Raw genomic sequence first — 21,611 nt, forward strand, 5'->3', positions numbered from 1 at the left:
TATCTGCTGTTTAGTTGGCTTGTTTTCCCTTTGGGAGTGAGTAATTGCCGGTGGGTTTTAAATTTTTTTTTTTTTTTAAGCTCATGGACCAGAGCTCTGCCTCTAGTCATCTGACGTCAAGATGACATCATTTCCTCCCATTTGTAAGATTTTAATCAATTTGAGTCGGACAGAAATCTCAGACCGTGCAGAGCACATTTATGTATGAGTAAATTCTAGCTGGGTAAAATGTTAGGCTGATTAAGTACACATACAGCTTCAGATGCCTTAGGCCCAGAAATCTGTATGTAGAATGACTGACCTAGTTAGTTAATAAGGGACTCTTTTTAAGAATTAAACATTTCACCTTACAAATTGATTGACCCCTCCAAGTACTTGGGTGAAAAGTCCAGAAATTGCAAGGATGTATGTAAAGAGACAAACGTAAGTATTATTCATTATCCTTCTTGTCATACACAAAAAGTTTCATATTGAGAGTAAAACAGCACTTGGTATTTACCAATAAACTTTATGAAACCAATGGAAGCTTTTAAAACCATTTCAGAAATCAGTCTGTATCTGTACAGTATACTGGATTAGTTTTGTTGCTTGCTGTGACACTGTTGTGCCTGATTTATCATGCCTTAGAGTTCCTAATTAAAAAGTATTAGGAGAAATGCTCTGATTAATTCTTATTTGACATGTCCTTTGTATAGAGAGCGACAAATGCTAAAGTGGTAATCATGTCACTAAGCAGGTTGGGAGCTGTGGGTCAGGCTTATCCTGTAGTGTTCAGTTTTGAAACAGTGCAGTAATTGTTTTGTTTTCCCTTTGGCTCAGGAATGCCGGGTTAGGTGTCTGTGCAATGGCTTGTAGATTTGGTGGTATCTTGGCTCCTTTTGTGCCATCAATCGTAAGTTTGCTTTGTATTAAATCAACTGTATATCTTATTCTGTAGTCATGTCTTTGTCATGGTGTATTTTGTTTTGTTTTTAATTATGCATGTTTGATTGTAACCTGCTTTGGTTTAAAGCAGGGTATAAGTTTGGAAAAATAAATAAATAATGCAATAGCTTTCCCTCTTATTTTGTGTGATTGATTAGACTGTCAATGTGCATTGTATTATTCATGTATTACCCTCGTAAAATGTAATCAGTTCTTGTTATCAATGACCGTTTTATGCTATAATGTTCTTAATACTTTCATTCTGTATTTTTTAAAAACAATTTTAGTCTGCTATTGAGATAGACGTGGGAACCCTCATTATACATTTTTCCTTAATTAACAACACACTATCCCAATATACACCCTCTTCCCACTCCCTACCTCTACCTCCCTCCTCCCTTACCTATCTTACTTACCAACATTTAATTGTCCACCTCTTTATACACTATATTACAGCTGTTATCCATTCTATGTTATCTTGTAAACCTGTTATATTATGTAAGCCGCATTGAACCTGCTAATAAGTGGGAAAGTGCGGGCTATAAGTACATAAGTACATAAGCACTGCCACGCTGGGAAAAGACCAAAGGTCCATCAAGCCCAGCACTCTGTCTCCGACAGCGACCAATCCAGGCCCCAAGAACCTGGCAAAAACCCAAAATTTAATAACGATCAATGGACTTTTCCTTCAGGAATCTGTCCAGACCCCCTTTAAACTCAGCAAGGCCAGCTGCTGTCACTACCTTCTCCAGCAATGAGTTCCAGAGTCTAACCACACGCTGAGTAAAGAAAAACTTTCTCCAATTTGTTTTAAACCTACCACATTCTAATTTCATCTTGTGTCCCCTAGTTCTATTATTGTTAGAAAGCGTAAACAAACGCTTCACAGCTGTCCGCTCTACCCCACTCATTATTTTGTAGACCTCTATCATATCACCCCTCAGCCGCCTTTTCTCCAGGCTAAAGAGTCCTAGCCGTCTTAACCTCTCCTCATAAGGTAGTCGTCCCATCCCTTTTATCATTTTCGTCGCCCTTCTCTGCACCTTCTCCAATTCCTTTATATCTTTTTTGAGATGAGGCGACCAGAACTGAACACAATACTCCAGGTGCGGTCGCACCATGGAGCGATATAACGGCATTATAACATCCTCATGCTTGTTTTCCATCCCTTTTCTAATAATACTCAACATTCTGTTCGCCTTCTTAGCCGCCGCAGCACATTGAGCGGAAGATTTCAACGTTCTATCCATGATGACTCCCAGATCCCTTTCTCGGTCCGTAACTCCTAAAGCGGAACCTTGCATGATATAGCCGTAATTCGGGTTCCTCCTTCCCACGTGCATCACTTTGCACTTGTCAACGTTGAACTTCATCTGCCATTTGGACGCCCAATCTCCCAGTCTCACGAGGTCCTCTTGTAATCTTTCACACTCCTCCCGCGACGAGACGACCCTGGATAACTTTGTGTCATCTGCGAATTTAATTACCTCACTAGTTACTCCCATCTCAAGGTCATTTATAAATATGTTAAAAAGCAGCGGTCCCAGCACAGACCCCTGAGGGACCCCACTAACTACCCTTCTCCATCAAGAATACTGACCATTAAACCCTACTCTCTGCTTCCTGTCTTTTAACCAGCTCTTAATCCATAATAATACACTGCCTCTGATCCCATGACTCTCCAGTTTCCTTTGGAGTCTTTCATGAGGCACTTTGTCAAACGCCTTCTGAAAATCTAGATATACAATATCCACCGGCTCCCCTTTGTCCACATGCTTGTTCACCCCCTCGAAAAAATGCAGTAGATTTGTGAGGCAAGACTTCCCTTCACTAAATCCGTGCTGACTTTGTCTCAGCAGCCCATGCTTTTGTACATGCTCCGTAATTTTATTCTTAATAATAGCCTCCACCATTTTTCCCGGCACCGACGTCAGACTCACCGGTCTATAATTTCCCGGATCTCCTCTGGAACCCTTTTTAAAAATCAGCGTTACATTGGCCACCCTCCAATCTTCCGGTACCACACCTGATTTTAGGGATAAATTGCATATTACTAACAGCAGCTCCACAAGTTCATTTTTCAGCTCTATTAATACTCTGGGATGAATACCATCTGGACCCGGCGATTTACTACTTTTTAGTTTGCAGAACTGCCCCATTACGTCCTCCAAGTTTACAGAGAAATCATTTAGTCTTTCCGACTCGTCCGCTTCAAATACCTTTTCCGGCACCGGTATCCCTCCCAAATCCTCCTCGGTGAAGACCGAAGCAAAGAATTCATTTAATTTCTCCGCTACAGCTTTGTCTTCCCTGATCGCCCCTTTAACACCACCGTCGTCCAGCGGCCCTACCGATTCTTTAGCCGGCTTTCTGCTTTTAATATACAAATAAATAAATAATAAATAATAAATAAAGCTACTGTTTGTCCCTGGGATCAGTAGCATGAATCTTGCTACTGTATTCTATCAGGTACTTGTAACCTGGATTGGCCACTATTGGAAATAGGGTACTGGGCTAGATGGACCATTGGTCTGACCCAGTATGGCTATTCTTATGTTCTGTGGATTAGTGGGGGGAAGTTAATTAAAATATCCCCTTTTCAATAGAAGTTAACTATTGAGGTTTTCGTAATTCAGATACCTTGAGGCTTTATGACTTCAGAGCCTTTCTCTGTAAGATTTTCTTTGTTTATTGCAATCTTGATATAACGCTTAAACCACTGGTTCTCAAACTTGGTCGTTGAGGCACCCCAGCCAGTCAGGTTTTCAGGATATCCACAATGGATATTCATGAGAGAGATATGCATGCAGCTCAAGGACAAGGGCTTATCACATGAAGCTGAAGAGGAGGAAAGCTAAATGGGAATGTGAGAAAATATTTTTTCACCTCAGAGGGCGGTGGATACCTGGAACAGAGTCCAGGGAAGAGACTTTGGGGCCCTTTTACTAAGGCGCATCTAAAAGTGGCCTGTGCTGGTGTAGGTGTGTGTTTTGGACGCGCACGGGTCATTTTTTTCAGCATGCCTGGAAAAAAGTTTTTTTTTTTTGTGATTGAAAATGGACGTGCGGCAAAATTAAAACCTGTGCACATCCATTTTCGGCCTGAGAACTTACCACCACCCATTGACTTAGCGGTAAGGTCTCATGCACCACCTGGGTGGTAAGCGGCCAGCGCACGTAAACTGCCGATTACCACTGGTTAAGTGCCAAGTGGTAGAAAATATTTTCTACTGCATATTTTGGACGCGTAGTAAATATTGAATTACCGCCTGGGGCACACAGTATTTCCAATTTGGTGCGTGTTGGACATGCATAGGTGCCTTTAAGATTATTCTTATTTGCTGTGCTGTGAGCTGCCTAGTTAATAGGCTGGTTATAAATTGAAAATAGTTAAATACAATTTGAGGTTATAGGAGTTGAAATAGTGGCAGAATTTAAGTATGCACAGAATAAATAGAAAGGGACCTTAGTGATAGAGAAAAGGAGAAGACCAGAGATCAAGTAAATTGATGGTAACTCATTGTTTGTACAAATGGACAGAACAAATGATTCTTTTCTGCTGCCATCTTCTGTTTTTTTTTAACTAAGCACGTGAACTAATTTGATATGTTTGATTTCAGAAATCTTTTAATCCATCTCTGCCATTTATGGCATTTGGAATAAGTGGATTATCGGCAGGAATCCTCATTCTGCTTCTTCCGGAAACTCTAAATAAGCCGATTGCAGAGAGCCTTCAAGATCTGAATTCTCCTGCCTACCAGGCTCTCAAAAACAAAAAGGCAAAGTAGATTTTTCTACCTTCAAAATCAGAGGAATGTTTCAGATGAGTAAAATGATTTTGAAAAAAAAGTTGTAATAAGAGTGGCCCAATCATTATGCAAGACTAGGTTGCCTAGGGCAGCAGCTTCTTAGGAGCAGCAAAGAATGGCTGCAATCAAGGCAAAAAAAAAAAGATCCTGTCAGCTGCACAAAATCAAAGAACCATCAATGTATTCTTTTGCCTGCAAGAAGGGTGGGAAATTTTCAGATAGCCCATTTACTTGGTAAATGACTGTATGAAAAACACCTGAAACCAAAGTAGGGTGGACCAAAGGACTTACAATGCAAACCAATGTAAAAAATACACTTTTATTGACAAAGCACCAATAAAAGGACCCGACATTACACTTTTATTGATCAAACCACAAATAATAAAAAAGGACCTGCTTCAGGGGTCACAAATGCTCTAAAACTGAACAAAACAAAGACAACAGTAAATTTTCAAAATAAAAACAAATGCATATTTATTTTTCAATATAAACATGTTTAAAATCACGTGTCAAAACAGCATGGAAGATAATTTATCCCGAACAGCCAATATGAGGACAGACACAGAGGCTAAATGTAGCTCTTAAGTCCTATTTAGACAAAGAGTAATTGGAACTTAATTATAAATATACTGTGAGGAGGTCATGGCGCATATGAAGTATATAAAAACATTGTCTCCATACAGATGACAGACAGAATGTATACTAGAATACACAAAACAAAAAAGTTCAATAACAATAATTGAACATTTTTTTTGCATTTGTTTCCTGGAAATTCTTTGGTCTACCCTACTTTGGTTTCATTTGCCTAGATGTATACATGAATGCACATCAATTATAGTGTTCTGTAAATTACATTTGTACATATGTGCTTCACCCACACTGTGTCCGTGCGCACGCCCATTGGCAAAGAGTGTACCATCAAAGCATGAACTTTCTCCTTAGACAGGCAGGATATAATCAGTCATACATGGATGTTGTCATCCTGATCGCAGTAGATTGGGACCGCCCTCCAGCACTCCTTCCTGCGCAACCATTGTTCTTTCTCCTCAGACTTTCATCTGCTGTCTGAAGCAGTATCGGATTCACTGTCCTCACAAGATTATTTGATATAAATGAAGAAGAGGAACATAGCACATGCCCAGTGGGCCCAGGGTGTTACCTGTGAGTGATTTGGACCCAAAAGAATCTTTAAAAAATGGTGCCTGTGGATAAACCTGTCTCAAAGGGCCCATGGAGTATCTGTGAGGGTTTTATATGTTGGAACTCTAGTCGTCAATACCCAAAAGTCTCAAAACATATATCTGGTGGAGGCCTAGTTATTTTAAAACATTTTCCAATTGTTTGAGTTCTGATAGATACATACATACATACATGATGGCAAACTTCCTTTACTGAGGCTTCCCTGTCTGCCTAAAGCAGCAAACACTTGGAGTTTTCCAGTTGGTAAGTAATCAGGAACCTTGGAGAATAGCATCTCTCTGCTTGGATGGCATTTTTTAGTCACATGACTTTCTGGGACACACTGAATTTCAGAAGTTTGTCTGCATGTGCCTCTAGCAAAGTGTGAAGGCTATTAGCATTATAAACCTTTTCTTAACAAATTACCCATGAATAAATAAATAATACATAAACTCATGTGGGAGAAGGGCCCCTATGCTAGTGGCAGCGGTGGCTGTTTTAGCCGTTCGCTAGGGCCCCTTTTACTGCAGTGAGTAGAAAGGCCAAAAAAAGAAATGGCCGTGCAGTATGTTCGCACTTGCTGCACGGTCATTTCAAGGAGAGCACTTACCGCCACCCACTGAGGTGGCAGGGTTCCCATGTTAACCCGGCAGTATTAATTTTACAAAAATTCTGGCAGCGCCAGAAATGTCGCAAACGGGGGGGGGGGGGCCCCGAGCTCCCTCCGTCAGCCACTTTGGACCAGCAGAAGTTCTGGATTGCCACATGACAAGCCCACGGTGTGCTTGCTGGGCTTTAGTTAAAAGGCCCCCATAGTGCGCAACTGAAAAGGGAGTGTAGCTATGGCAGGGGCATGGGCAGGTCGGGGCATTCACTAAATATGCGCACAGTATTACTGAATACTGGGGATCCATGCCTAACTTCACTCCAGGATTTACACTAGTTTTTAGTTGGTGTAAATCATTGCAACCAAGGGGGTCCTCTTACTATGGTGCTCTGAAAAATGGGCTGCGCCAGTATAGGCACGTGTTTTGGGTATGTGCAGGTCCATTTTTCAGCGCACCTGTACAAAGGCTTTTTTAAAATTTTTGCCGAAAATGGACGTGCGTAAAAATAAAAATTGGCACATGTCCATTTTGAGTCTGAGACTTTACCGCCACCTATTGACTAAAGCGATAAGGTCTCACATGGTAACCATGCGGTAATCGTCCACGCACGTAGAATGACGATTACCGCCCGTTGTGCGCCAGAAAATAAAAATTATTTTCCGGCGCGCGTAGAGGACACGCATAAAAAACGAAATTACCGCCCGGGCCATGCGGTAGCCAGGCGGTAACTCCAAATTGGCGCCTACGCGTTTTAGTAAAAGGGCCCCAAAGTTTGGTACACTCTGGCGCTACAAAAATAAATAGATTTTTCATAGCGCCAGAAATGATGGCGCACTGGGGTGGGAAGTATCGCTGGGCTGCAGCGGTAGCCCGGTGGTACATCCTGTATAGCCAGCGGTAAGCTCGCATTGGGCTTACCGCCGCTTAGTAATAGGAGCACAAAGTTATGCAACACTCCTGCCACCCTGTGAGAAAGTAACTGCCTCATTATCTTCAGAACTGGTTGCATCATCTTTAGCGGCAATACTTGCAACCAAACACTTCCTGTAATTTGATATCAGTCTTACATCGCTGTTGAGGAATCATAGCCCATTCTTCTTTGCAGAACTGCTTGAATTCAGACATATTCATTGGTTTCTTTGCATGAACCACTTATTTCAGGTCCTGCCACAGCATTGCTATTGGGTTCAAGTGAGAACTTTGACTTGAAACAGTCACAGAATGGGAAAAAAATCACAGGTAGCATCAGTATGGTGATAATTCTTTTATTGAAGAACCAGTGGTTGGATAGTAGCATCGCTAAATGCAATCAAGTTTCAGCTTACATTTGCATCAGGCACAGCATATTGTATCTATAGAACAATTATGAACATAGAAAAACTTTACATAAATAAACCTAAACAAACTTAAACATTTAAAAATGCATAAACACATCTTACTATAGTGCACAGAAAGACATACAAAATTATGTAATGAATAGTTTAAGACCATAAATAGATGATACCAAATACAAAGATAATGAGTTAGAACTAATTTTTTAATTATTTATAAAAAGTCATTTTGTATTTCTAAACTAAAAAAAAAAAATCATTTTATATTCCCGAGAAAACATTCCACGTCATACTCAGTTAACTGGAATTGTGACAGATGAATCAAAAATGGCAATGCATTCAGTATGGATTCTACTACGTATGTAAATCTATTGAACCAAAATTAAACAGTGATATATCCTGGAGTTTAACTAGATATTTAATGGTGTTTAATATATCATATCGTGTGTATACCAACTTTATCAATAAAAAATTAATGAGGGTATTTTTATAACTGAAAACTCCACTAGATTGAGTCATAAAGACATTTCTTTAAAATAATTGAATGTACGATCACTATTATTAAACCTGAATAAGGAGGGAAACAGAAGATGCAATACCTTCGTGAATGTGGGTTAATATTGTAACTAAGATTAATTAATTAATTAAATTCTTGCATGTCCTTTCTGATATATGCAACTCACACATAGGAGGCTTAGGGGAGAAGTTATCAAAATGGGCTGATGTTAAGTAAGGTTATTTTAGCACAGGGTCTTATTGCATAAAATGGGACCTTGTGTTAAAATAACTCAACAGTTTCACGCTGATAACTTCTCCCTTTAGTTCTTCAATTATAAGACCAACTTAATTTAACATCATAAATTTAAAGCATATAGGGGTCCTTTTACTAAGCTGCGGTAAACACTAACACATGCTTACAGCAGCATAAAAAGGCTTACCGCAAAGCACACTGAGGCGTCCTGTGGTAATTTTTGCATGTGCGCGCACTATCCATGCGCTAAAAAATAAAATTTCTTTTTTAGCACTGTGGGCGGAGAGTGGGCATGTTCTACACTAATTGCTTAGCACAGCTACATTGAGGCGTGCTAACTGATTAGTGCATGGTTAGTTCATGAGCCCTTTCAGCATACAAAATAGATGGCAGTAGAGACTCATGCGCTATTAGGAAAATTAGTGCATGGCCATTAATAGTCATTTTACCCCTGTGGAGTAAAATTGTGGTGTACTGTGTGGGAATGACCCATGTAAGGACATGCTAAAGCCACCTTTTACTGCAGTTTGGTAAAAGGGCCCCATAATTAATAATTATTTTATATTATTTTAAGCAGTGAAGTTACATTACAGTAAACAGCTGTGAGTAAACTTTCTACAAGCATGATAAGGAAATCAGGGATCCTTTTACTAAGGTATTCTGAAAAATGGCTTGCGGTAGTGTAGGTGCGGGTTTTGGGCGCTCGCCAATGCATTTTTCAGCACGCCTGTGAAAAAGGCCTTTTTTTTTTGCCAAAAATGGACGTGCGGCAAAATCAAAATTGCCGCGCGTCCATTTTGGATCTGCAACCTTACCGCCAGCCATTCACCTAGATCAGGGGTAGGCAACTCCGGTCCTCGAGAGCCGCAGGCAGGTCAGGTTTTCAGGATATGCACAAGCAGGAGATAGATTTGCAAGCACTGCGTCCATGGTATGCAAATCTATCTCATGCATATTCATTGTGGATATCCTGAAAACCTGACCTGCCTGCGGCTCTCGAGGACCGGAGTTGCCTACCCCTGACCTAGATAATTAAGACCCCCTAAGAAAAAAATCTAAAGCAAACAACAATTTTAAAGACACTATAGTAGTTTGTGCTGTATGGCTGAACTTTTTTTTTTTTTTTAAAGATAGTAAATTAAAAAAAAATCTGTATCATAAATTCTGTAACATTAGAGAAAAACATTTATTCCAAACTTTCAAGAGCAAAATCTTTGGGGCCTGTTTACTAAGCTGTGCTGTAGGCGCGCCAACTTTTTAGCGCTCTAATAAGACATCCATAGGAATATATGGGTGTCTCTAGCATTAGTGTGCCTACAGCTCGGTTTAGTAAACAGGGTCCTTTGACCGACAAAGAGAAAAATTGTAATGGAGGAGTAATTACCTTAAAAAGAATCGGCAAACTAAAAGAGATCTAAATAGCAAAGCAACTTTGTCTTCAAACTTACAGTGCTCAATCAAAAAGTCCTCCTCTTTTAGCATCACTATTTTAAAGATGAATACCAGTGCTTTCATGATTGACAGTTTTCATCCTCAGTTTGTTTATAGAAAACTCCCCCAAATTCAAAATAGCTCTCAGTATTGAATTCACTACCTCTTTTGAAGGTATTGATTCATCTGTCACAATTCTAATTCACTGAATATAACATTGATTGTTTACTCAGTGTGTGTAATGTGATTTTTTTTGTTAGAGTTTAGAAATACAGAATGACTTTAGAACTAATTTTTCATTTGTTATCTCTATATTTGGTATTAATGTCTTATCTATTCAAAGTCTATTTACAGGGGGTGGAGCAAGATGGCCAACAGCACCCATTGTTTGTCTGTAGCTTTCCTCTTTAAACTTTGGATGGGGGAAAAAAAAGAAAGGGAAGCCACCGAGTGACTAAAGTGGTCTTACCACCTGCCCCAGAAATTGGCTTGATGGACCATTGCCTGCAGTGGCAGTTTTGCTTGGACCGTTGCTGCTGGAAACGCCTGAGGAGTATGAAGAGGAATTTCCCCTGGTCTTAGAAACCTCACTGAGTCCAGGGCTTTGACAGCTTCCCCCAAACCCCACAACAGGTAGAGCATTACAGGTGAAGGAACCTCTTCGGCTGTAGCTGATGATACGGGTCCCAGTGTTGTCTCTGCAGTAACCTCTGAGGGCAGTAGAGTAACTTACTTGGAAGGAAGGACATCGGGGTGATTTTGAAGTGGAGATTGGGGCAGGATAACCAGCAAAAGCCTCCCTATGTTCAGCTTTACCTTACAACATTCTGCTGAAATTTCCTTGGATTCGATATGGACTGAAATACAAGAACTTGGTAAGCTGTTGTCTCAGCAATTTTTATTTCAGGCTTAGATGAATCACAATTTCACAAAAGATTTAAAAGCTCAGGAGTAAGAATTAAAATCTCTTTCTGTCCGTGTTCAAGCAGTTGAAGTTAAGACTGATTCTGTTTTCAGCAAAATGCTGCTTTAACAAAGGATCATTTCCAATTACATAACAAACTTGAGAATATGGAAAATATTTTGCATAGTAAAAATTGCCATTTAATAAACTTCCTAAAGTACCTAATGTGTCTCCAAAAGAGATGTTTAGGAAGCTGTCATGAGAGTTTTAGAGCCCCAATATTGTTTTATATCAAACTTACAGGCTAATTCACTGCAACATGCTACAATGTCACTCTTTGATAACACATTATTAGTGAATAGATCCTGTTAGAAATAATGGGAACTAGGGTAAATAGCACATTTCATTGCATTAATGTGCAGTAGAACCTTTTAATGGTTCCATTAGTGATACTTTAAAGTTATGTTTTTTATTTATTTGTTTATTTTTTTAATGTGGCTTTCTTTAGTTTAAAAAGAAACATAAGAAAAGCCATACTGAGTCAGACCAGTTGTCCGTCTACCTAAGTATCCTGTTTCCAACAGTGGCCAGTCCAGGTCACAAGTATGGAACACATACATAAACATGGTTTAATGGAACAGAGTCAGCATAGATTCAGCTGAGGCTTCCCCATATCTTTCTCAATAGCAGACTATGGACTTTTCCTCCAGGAACTTATCCAAACCTTTTTAAAACTCAGATACACCATGGTCAATACAATAAGAAGAGACAGGAGAACGGCAGGCTTCGTTCTTAGGCAAAGTACCTACTGAGACTGTTGGCTTTAGAGCTTTGTATAAATGAGGCAGGTTATACTAACAGACTTTAACCAGGGTTTTTTTTGCCTGTGATGAAGAAGTCCTAGCCCTCTTAACACAGCAGTGAGCAGAAGAGGAGCTTCTCGAGGCTTTTTCCTCCTGATTTTACATAAGCTTACAGTAATTGGAGTTTTCCTGAGTTTATATTGAGTAGGTATTACTAGAGGATACTCTTTCCCTTATAGAAGTTCTAGTTCATCTCTACTTTGTGAACATTAGTGCATTGCCATTAATATGAAAAATAGAAAATAGGCCATGTTATGGCCACTGTAAAAATGGCCTTAGTGCATGGGAAAGACCCGCGTAAGGGTGTACTATTAAGGCCACTCTTTGTCTCAGCTTTGTAAAAGAATCCCTAAATAAGGTATTGTCACCTGAAGATTTGTTGAGAAGCATAGTTTGCAAGAATGTTTGCTTTCTGTAGGTTCATAATCATACTTTATCCAGTAATAAAAATAAAAACACTTGGTTGTAATCAGCAGTTGTGTGTTGGTTGGAGTTAGTTCAATAGAGATCCATCATACAGATCAGTCATGTCACTATCTGAGCGTGAGCAAGAGTGCAGCGCACTAACCCTGCCCCCCCCTTTTACAAAGCCACGCTAGTGGCTGCCAGTGTGGTAATGTCGACATAGTCCATTCAAAGTGAATAGGCCATGTCGGCATTGACGCTTGGCTTTGTAAAAGGGGGGTAAAGAACTATTTCCAGGACCTGTCTGTTCAACCAGTTGTTTTTGTTGCAAAAGTGTTCATTTATTTTTTTTATCCTGTTAAACCTGGGCCTGTTGCAAGCTGAAGCCTCAGGTGGTAGTAAAAATCCATTTTCTTTATAACTTTTTATTGATATATTGAGAAAATGTAGTCATACTTTTAATTTTAAGTAAGATATAGCTATTATAAAACAAAATTTTATAACAATTTTGTTTTCATTTGTTTAACAGGTAAACCGATTAGAAGAAAACACTTAACACTTGAAAAGCAAAAGCTGTATGGTGAAATAAAAATGAGCATTTTTAAAATAAAGGTGTTCTTAGTAAAGCAGGGAAAGTACCAAACTGTCTAGAAGGCCAAATACAGGGATAGTGCTCAGATTGATACATGCTCGCATGTTGTATAGTTCTGTACATGGATCAGTTTCTCTAGTGACGGTAAAGACAATCTTCACTAGCTGCAATAATTTAATACTTTTGTAATCCATATTTGCTAGAACATTTCATAATTGGATGATCACATATTTTTCTATGTGAAATGGTAAACTTGTGGAAATAAATATAATTGGCATAAACCTTTGTAAGAAGGATATATAAGATTTTTTAAAGTTGTGATAATAATATTACCATGTTATGATTGCAGATTTACTTCCTGCTGTATTTAATTCAGTCAAGCTGTTTGCTTAAATTCACAATCCTGAAAATGTTCTCTTGACAATAATTTACTCAGGTACATGTGTTTTTCTTCGTTGAATACATTGGATGTCTCGGAGAACAACTGCCAAAGATCCCTCCCTCCACAAAACTTTGTGATAACATTAAAAAAATAAAATGGGTGAGTGTGAGAGGTGGGAGAGGGGAGTTATCAACCATCTTAACAGTAGCCCAACTCACACATTTTAGCACAGTTCCCATGCTATCCAGTGAGAAGTAGTTAATAACCGAGGTTAACTGTAGAGTAACCGGTCCTAACAGTAGCCCACGTTGATAACTTCCCACCTTAATTTATTTTATACTCTAACAACATGAATGATAAATTAAGAGAGAAAATGTTCTATCTTGAAATGGTTGTTTTCTTGTTAGCTGATATACACCAAGTTATTTTAGCACTAATGCCCATCCCCTCCCCCAAAGAACCACAGACATATCTAATACTTTTCATCAAGCATCTTCTAATAAAGCCAACTGTGGTAGAAGAAACTGTGGAACCATCTTAAAGGGGGGAGGGGTGAACATACAAGAACAATTAAGATGAGTGCATATTTTCCAGGTGAAATACATCTAAATGTGGTACTTGACTGCTTTTTATTCTCATTGAATATACATTTTTACATTAAATCTCACTGTCATCAAAATCAGTGATAATGAATGTATGAGAACTGCTATTACTGTTGACAGAATCAATATTTTGCTCTTAATTTCTACCATCTAGGTGATTGCAATGGATAGTGACTATAGTTCTCCTTTAACAATGTTTATAGTTTGTGGTTTTCAGACCGATATTTCTGGTATCTTATATATGAATTTGTTAGTTTGAGAATTCAGTGCCAGAGGAAGTTCTCTTGCCTTATTGCAATTTCACCTTTGATTGGAGATGACAGGTCATTACTTGGTACTGGATTCTAACACCATAGAGCATGAATTATAAGGAAAAGCGTGATGTGGGGCAGTGGCAGTCTAGGCTCTGTTAGCATTCATAAGCCTTCAGTTATAAATTTAGGGGTCCTTTTACATACCACGCTAAAAAGTGGCCGGTAGTAATTTTAGCGTGGCTCTAAAATGGACGAATTTCTATTTCTGCTATTAGTGGTCATGTGTTAATTTCCAAATTAGTGCGTGGCCATTATCGCCTGAGCCCTTACTGCCAGTTTCCAGAGGCAGGCAGTTACCTTCAGTAATATTTTGCAGATCATTATCCACAAGCATTTTTCTTTTGTCAATTACCAAATTGTGAGCTGATATTATTGTATGAATGGTTTAGCCTAACAACTATCAGGGGCAGACATGGTCGTATAATTTACATTGTATAATTGTGTTCGGATTTGGGTAATTACTGAGTAAATACTGTTATCAAATCATATTAGGAAGCTTGAAGTTGACTCGGTTAACTTTCGCTGGGTATCAACCGGCTAATAGTTTTAAGGCAAGATTTTCAATGCTGACTCATTTACCTTCTACCAGATTTGCTTCTTCTTGGTTGATTTTAAGCAATAAGCTAAGAAATGATTTATTCTGTTCCTGACAAGGATATCCCATCAAGCTGTGCATCACCATTTGAGGAATATAAATGTCATTCAGCTCCATCTGTTCTGTTGCTGCTTTCTCTTGCTATCAGTATTCCCAGGACTCATCTATATAATAACACACAGCTGAGAGACAAAGATTAACCGCCCCCCCCCCCCCCCCCAAAAAAAAAAAAAAAACCCAACATGTCATTTATGTCCAGATAGACTTGTAAGAAGAAATAAAAATATATACAACAGAACTGGAAAATGTTGGCATATTTAGATTGACTCGACAGAATTTCTGCATGAAGGTAGCTCTTCCCTCATTATTCAATATCTCTCTTTTAATAAAACAAAAGTCAAGTGCATTTTTATAATATATCACTGCATTCTCTAAAACAAAATGAGCAAGTTCCCACATACCATCTTTCTCTTTTGATCTACACACAGAACAAAAGATTTTAAATGCTCCCAGGTTAAAAAAAATCTTTGTACTTAAAAATAAAAACTTTGAATGTTGAGCACCTGATTCTCATAACATGATGTCTGTTTTGGTGGCGCTTTACTAGGCAGGGCTCATAAGAAAAGGCTGGTTTGCAGCAGAGGGACAGCTCTTCCAGCAGCAGTAGCTGCTCGTGACTGTTACTGCACCTGCTTTTGGGGAAGATCATGGAGGTGAGAGAGACACTGTTCCCCAGCACACCATGGAGTTCCAGCAGCACACTGGTTGAGAAGCACTGATTTAAGCTAGTTTATTTTTACTGATCTGTTCAATTATTGACCAAAGTTTTCAGAGTCCATGATTAATTTAAACATCACTATCTTCTGGTATTTTATTTTAAAATAATAGATATTTACTGTAGATAGAACATAGCATTACTATCTATCATTTTAAGTTTTCTTTTGTTTTTTATGTATGTCCAATTGTATCCAAAGCTTGGATAGTGTGGGCCAACAAAAATGTTCTTTAGTGTATCTGGCCCCATGTGACTAATTTAATAGGACGTGTGTTTACATAGAATTTTTGTAAAAAAAAAATTTATATTCATTGCAATGAGAACTATTTTAATACTGAGGTGCAAAGAACATATATTCAAATGTAGGGGGCCCTTTCACTGAACTGTGCTAAAAAGTGGTCTGTGCTATCACTAGCATGAGGCTTTCCTGTGCGCTGAGACCACTCAGAGTGGCTCTAAAATGGCCTCATTTCCCATTTTCTGTATTAATGGCCACATGTGAATTCCCTAATTAGCACATGGCCCGGGAGCCCTTACAGCCACCTATTTACTAGGTGGTAAGGGCTCCTGCCCTAACAACACGTTACAGCTGAACTGATTAGTGCTGGGCATGTCTACTCTCTAACCCCAAACACACACCCCCAGCGCTAAAAAAAATATTTTCTATTTTTTAGTGCATGAGTAGCACGCACCGAACACAAAACTACTGTGGGGCACTTGGTGTGCGGTGGCAACCAAAAAAGCCAACAGAATACTAGGAATTATTTAGGAGAGGGATGATGAATAAGACCAAAATTACTATAATGCCTCTGTATCTCTCCGTGGTGTGATCTCACCTTGAGTATTGCATTCAGTTCTGGTTGCTGTATCAAAGAAAGATATAGCAAAATTAGAAAAGGTTCAAAGAAGAACAACCAAAATGATAAAGGGGATGGATTACCTCTCATATGAGGAAAGGCTAAAGAGTTTAGGGCTTTTCAGCGTGGAAAAGAGACCGATGAGGGGAGATATGATTGAGGTCTACAAAATCCTGAGTGGTGTAGAACGAGTAGAAGTGAATCGATATTTGTTCCACAAGTACAAAGACTAGGGGACACTCAAGAAAGTTACATGGAAATACTTTTAAAACAAATAGGAGGAAATATTTTTTTACTCAATGGATAGTTAAGATCTGAAACTCTTTGTTGGAGGATGTGGTAACAGCAGTTAGCATATCTGGGTTTAAAAAAGGTTTGGACAAATTCCTGGAGGAAAAGTCCATAGTCTGCTATTCATTTATCGTTTATTAAAATTTGATATACCACTTTTGTTGCAAAAATTAAACCGGTTTACAGATAAAATAACAGGAAACCAGAAAGTAATGCAAATAATTGGATAGGAAAGACCTAAGCTACCTGTCCCATTCAAACAGGATTCAAGAGATAAAACTGGACAGACAAGGGGAAGCTACTGCTTGCCCTGAGATTTGTAGCATGGAGTGTTGCCACTATTTTGGTTTCTGCCAGGTACTTGTGACCTGGATTGGCCACTGTTGGAAACAAGATACTGGGCAAGATGGACCATTGGTCTGACCCAGTATGGTTATTCTTAAATTCTCAGCATATCCACGGTAGTGGATTCTAATCTGCAGTAAGCACACATTAGTGCTTACTGCAGCCCTAGTAAAAGGACCCCAATGTTTATGATTTATTTTCTTAAATACAAAATACTGTCACTGACATGATAGAGGTATATAAAATAATGAGTGGAGTGGAACAGGTGGATGTGAAGCGTCTGTTCACGCTTTCCAAAAATACTAGGACTAGGGGGCATGCGATGAAACTACAGTGTAGTAAATTTAAAACAAATCGGAGAAAAGTTTTCTTCACCCAACGCGTAATTAAACTCTGGAATTCGTTGCCGGAGAACTTGGTGAAGGCGGTTAGCTTGGCAGAGTTTAAAAGGGGGTTAGACGGTTTCCTAAAGGACAAGTCCATAAACCGCTACTAAATGGACTTGGGAAAAATCCACAATTCCGGAATAACATGTATAGAATGTTTGCACGTTTGGGAAGCTTGCCAGGTGCCCTTGGCCTGGATTGGCCGCTGTCGTGGACAGGATGCTGGGCTTGATGGACCCTTAGTCTTTTCCCAGTGTGGCATTACTTATGTACTTATGTAAATGTGTTAGATGTTTGGATGGATTGTGAACTTTACATAAGAAATTAATAATAAATGTTGGCCGTTGTCGGTGACAGGGTGCTGGGCTTGATGGACCCTTGGTCTGTCCCAGCATGTACTTATAATGTAAATGAAACGCCCCTGCTTATTGTTGAAATGTTTTGGTGACAATGACAAAAATTGCATTCTGTGAAAAGGAGAATTTAAGTAATACTAATAAAATTATTTTTGGATAGAGCTCAATTATTTTGTATTGGTTTAGTATGTAATCTGAACATACAGAGAATCTTTGGAGCTAGCAAATTATACTGATTTATTTGAAGTCATGTTGAGATTCTGTTGTAGTGATTTGTCTTTACAGGGAATTTTTTTCAGAAGCCACATTCTACTAGACGAGAATCTGTAATGAGGATTACTAGAATAGACACATCGTTCTTAAGGGTTCTTCATACTGTGGAAACCCACCCAGTTCACGATTATATTATTCCTGACTTGTCCTAACCAATTTTGTTTTCATTAAGAGGAAACTTTTCAAAATATATTTTTATTCATATTCTTCCTATAGTAGTTCAGGGCAAATTATATTCAGGTACAGTAGATGTTTCCCGTATTCCAGGAGAGCTTGCATTCTTAGGGGCCTTTTTTACAAAGGCATGGCAAGCCTAACATGGGCTTGCCACGTGCCAGTCTGGCACTAACGCTGGCCTACCACAGGAGCTAGTGGTAGTGCCGCCCCCACTGTGCTCCATTTTACCTGGCAGTAATCGGGCACCCCGGTTAGCGCAGGAACCCTTACCTCCTCCTAAATAGTAGGCTGTAAGGGCTTCCTCAGGAAATGGCCGTACAGCAAATGTGTACTTACCACACAACCATTTCCTTTAAAAAAAAAAAAAAAAAAAGAAAATACATTCTGTGGTAAAAGGGGCCTTGGCGTGCGGCAAATCCACGCACCTATGCCAAAGCAGGGCCCCTTTTACCATAGCATGATAAAAGGACCCCTTAATTGTGTATCTGAGGCAATGGTAAAGCCATTTGCATGAGTAGATAATGATTTACATGTGTAATAGGCTGCCTGAAAATTTCCCTTCAATACTGCTAAAAGTTGTGCGATGTTCCACAACAAACCTCAGGCTAGCTTTCAGAATTGCAGGGTCCTAGCTAGAGAAGGAACCCATAAATAAATTACAGAAAAGGAGAGGCACTTATGTGAACTCTAAGCTTACCAACTTTATTTGAACAGTGACCTTAACAGGTGACATTAAAACCCTGCTATGTCCTTTCCTCCTTGCAGCAAGTGATTGTCGGCAAAGGTAAACAAGAAAAGAGATAATTATTAGTGGGTTCTGCATGTATAACAAAAAAATAGGATCAAAAATTAAAACTTAAATTACAGAGGTCCATTTTATTGGAGAAAAACAATCCATCTTAAAAATAAATCCTTATGTATCTCATTCTATTATTTGTTTATTCCTCAAATTGGATAAGATCAAACCTGGACATACACAAACATGGTAACCACTGTAAAGATGCTGTCATGTAGTCTGTAAGGTGCAAATGTTGCATACTTGCTTTGTGCTCAATTGTAATATAGTTTACATTCTAGCTTGTTAGGTCTTATCAAATGATTCTGATCAATTTCTTTGGGTGACCAGAGTTGGGTCAGAGGAAAGTGTTAGATATGCTGTACTTGTATTTCAGCAAGGCCATTGATAAAATTCTACACAAGTGACTTTATTTAAAAACGTATTTCCAGAATGGTGGATTACAAATGAAACATACATGGAGGGGCATTTCGATATGATGTCTAAGTCCGACTTTGGACATTTTGCATAAAATGTCCAAAATCCAAATAGAGTGTAACAAAGAGAGGGAACGAAGCACAAAAAGGTCCAAACAAAAAAACAGCACAAGGGACACAGTGCTTATGTTAAAACCTTTAATAGTCCAAATTTGATTAAAGGAAGACCCGACACGGGCCGTGTTTCGGTGCCACCACACCTGCGTCAGGGGTCTACATAGAACACAGTATAATAAACATTCAAAATTAGATTGAAAATGCTGACATAATCAGCTTAGGTGTATACATATAAATACAAGTATATGTATAAAATAACAAGAGAAAAAGAAAAGGAACCGCAATAGAAACTAAAAGATGTATATATATATATATATGTATATATATATATATATATATATATATATACACACACACACACACACACAGAAATATGCTATATCGAATGCACTCAATAAATAATGATGTATTACGTGTAAAAAGATGTGCATAAACATACAATTGGATTACATAATTTCAAAATTAGTCAATACATATATAGATATATATCTGCACAAAACATTAATATCAAAGAGCATTATTTAAGATATTGAAAAAATGATAAAAAAATAATAATATAATAAAATATATAAAAAAAATATATATATTCCTACAGAAACCATGTTAGAATAAGGAGACTAATCAGTATGATATAAAATGTTATTTACTCAAAATAAAAATAATAAAGCAAATATTTATGAATGAATATTTTAAATGAAAAAAGGAAACACCACACGAATAATGAAGTTTATACAGACAAATTCAGTGCGTCTGTTGACTTGCAAAGTTGTCTCTAAATATATTCCTTTTATTTTAAAAATATGTATAATTACAAATAAGTAAAGTTCATGTGAGAAAGCATAAAAACAATTATAAATGAGCTTATAAAATGAAATATACGATAGTATTGTAAAGTAAAAGTGCCAAAAAACCAGCAAGATCAGGAACTAAATAAACAAATACAGACAGCACTTATAAATATTGATTGTAAAACAGGTATTATATTAGAAAGTTTTGCCAGTATCTCAAAAATAATAATAAAAACACAAATTGTGCTTGATTAAGATAATCACAAAATATAAGAGGTATAAAACTGTAATTGGCATAACTAAAAAAACTTATATAATATATTAACACCAAAAATTAGCTAAAGACATAGGAAATCGCAAAAAGGGAATGATAACAGCTTCGGCAGTGAATCATATTAAAAATCACGGCTGTGAAGTACTCAAGTATGTCCTTGATTTATGCTTTTATTACTTCTTCAAATTATTTCTGAAAACACTTCCTTTATAATTTCTGCTGTTACAGAAGAAAAAAAGTACAGGCATGTTGTTCACTGTTCACTCATCACCTAAGAGAGCAAATGTTAGCAGCAGCAGGGCAAAGATTCAAAACATAATTTATTGTCATATTCATATCATATTAAAACCTAGTGGAGCAAAGGTTAAAAAGAAAAGTAAAGCAACATAGTGAAATGTGTGTTTTGCTAAATAATTAATTTTAGATTGGAGGGTGGCCAATGTAACGCCGATATTTAAAAAAGGTTCCAGAGGGGACCCGGGAAATTATTGACCGGTGAGTCTGACGTCGGTGCCGGGCAAAATGGTAGAGACTATTATCAAGAACAAAATTACAGAGCACATTCAAAAGCATGGACTAATGGGACAAAGTCAACATGGATTTAGTGAAGGGAAGTCTTGCCTCACCATTCTGCTGCATTTCTTTGAAGGAGTAAACATGTGGACAAAGGTGAGCTGGTTGATATTATATATCTAGATTTTCAGAAGGTGCTTGATAAAGTCCCTCATGAAAACTACAGAGGAAATTAGAGGAACATGGGATCAGAGATAGTGTCTTACTGTGGATTAAAAACTGGTTGAAAGATAGGAAACAGAGTAGGATTAAAAGGTCAATATTCGTAATGGAGAAGGGTAGTTAGTGGGGTCCCTCAGGGATCTGTGCTGGGACTTCTGCTTTTTAACATATTCATAAATGACCTTGAGATGGGGGTAACTAGTGAATTAATCAAATTTGCCGATGACACAAAGTTATTCAAAGTCGTCAAACTTAAAGCCGATTATGTCAGGGGTGTTCTGGGGTCAGAGTCTGGTTAGGTCCAGATATTCAGACTTAACTGACCAGCTTTAGTGC

At 38.2% G+C, this 21,611-nt stretch overlaps 1 protein-coding gene across 1 annotated transcript in view; it reads left to right on the plus strand.

The window, feature by feature from the left end:
- The window catches only part of LOC115470171 (solute carrier family 22 member 15-like), a 118,122-nt gene extending 105,045 nt beyond the window's left edge, over positions 1–13,077 (plus strand). The window contains exons 10-12 of the mRNA XM_030203127.1: positions 820–892; positions 4,544–4,702; positions 12,734–13,077. Coding sequence (XP_030058987.1) covers positions 820–892; positions 4,544–4,702; positions 12,734–12,760 — 259 coding nt within the window. The 3' untranslated portion in view covers positions 12,761–13,077. The remainder of the gene's footprint in view (positions 1–819; positions 893–4,543; positions 4,703–12,733) is intronic.
- Positions 13,078–21,611: the final 8,534 nt, after the last annotated feature.

The sequence above is a fragment of the Microcaecilia unicolor genome, chromosome 5, assembly GCF_901765095.1.
Source record: "Microcaecilia unicolor chromosome 5, aMicUni1.1, whole genome shotgun sequence".
Taxonomy (NCBI): Eukaryota; Metazoa; Chordata; class Amphibia; order Gymnophiona; family Siphonopidae; genus Microcaecilia; species Microcaecilia unicolor.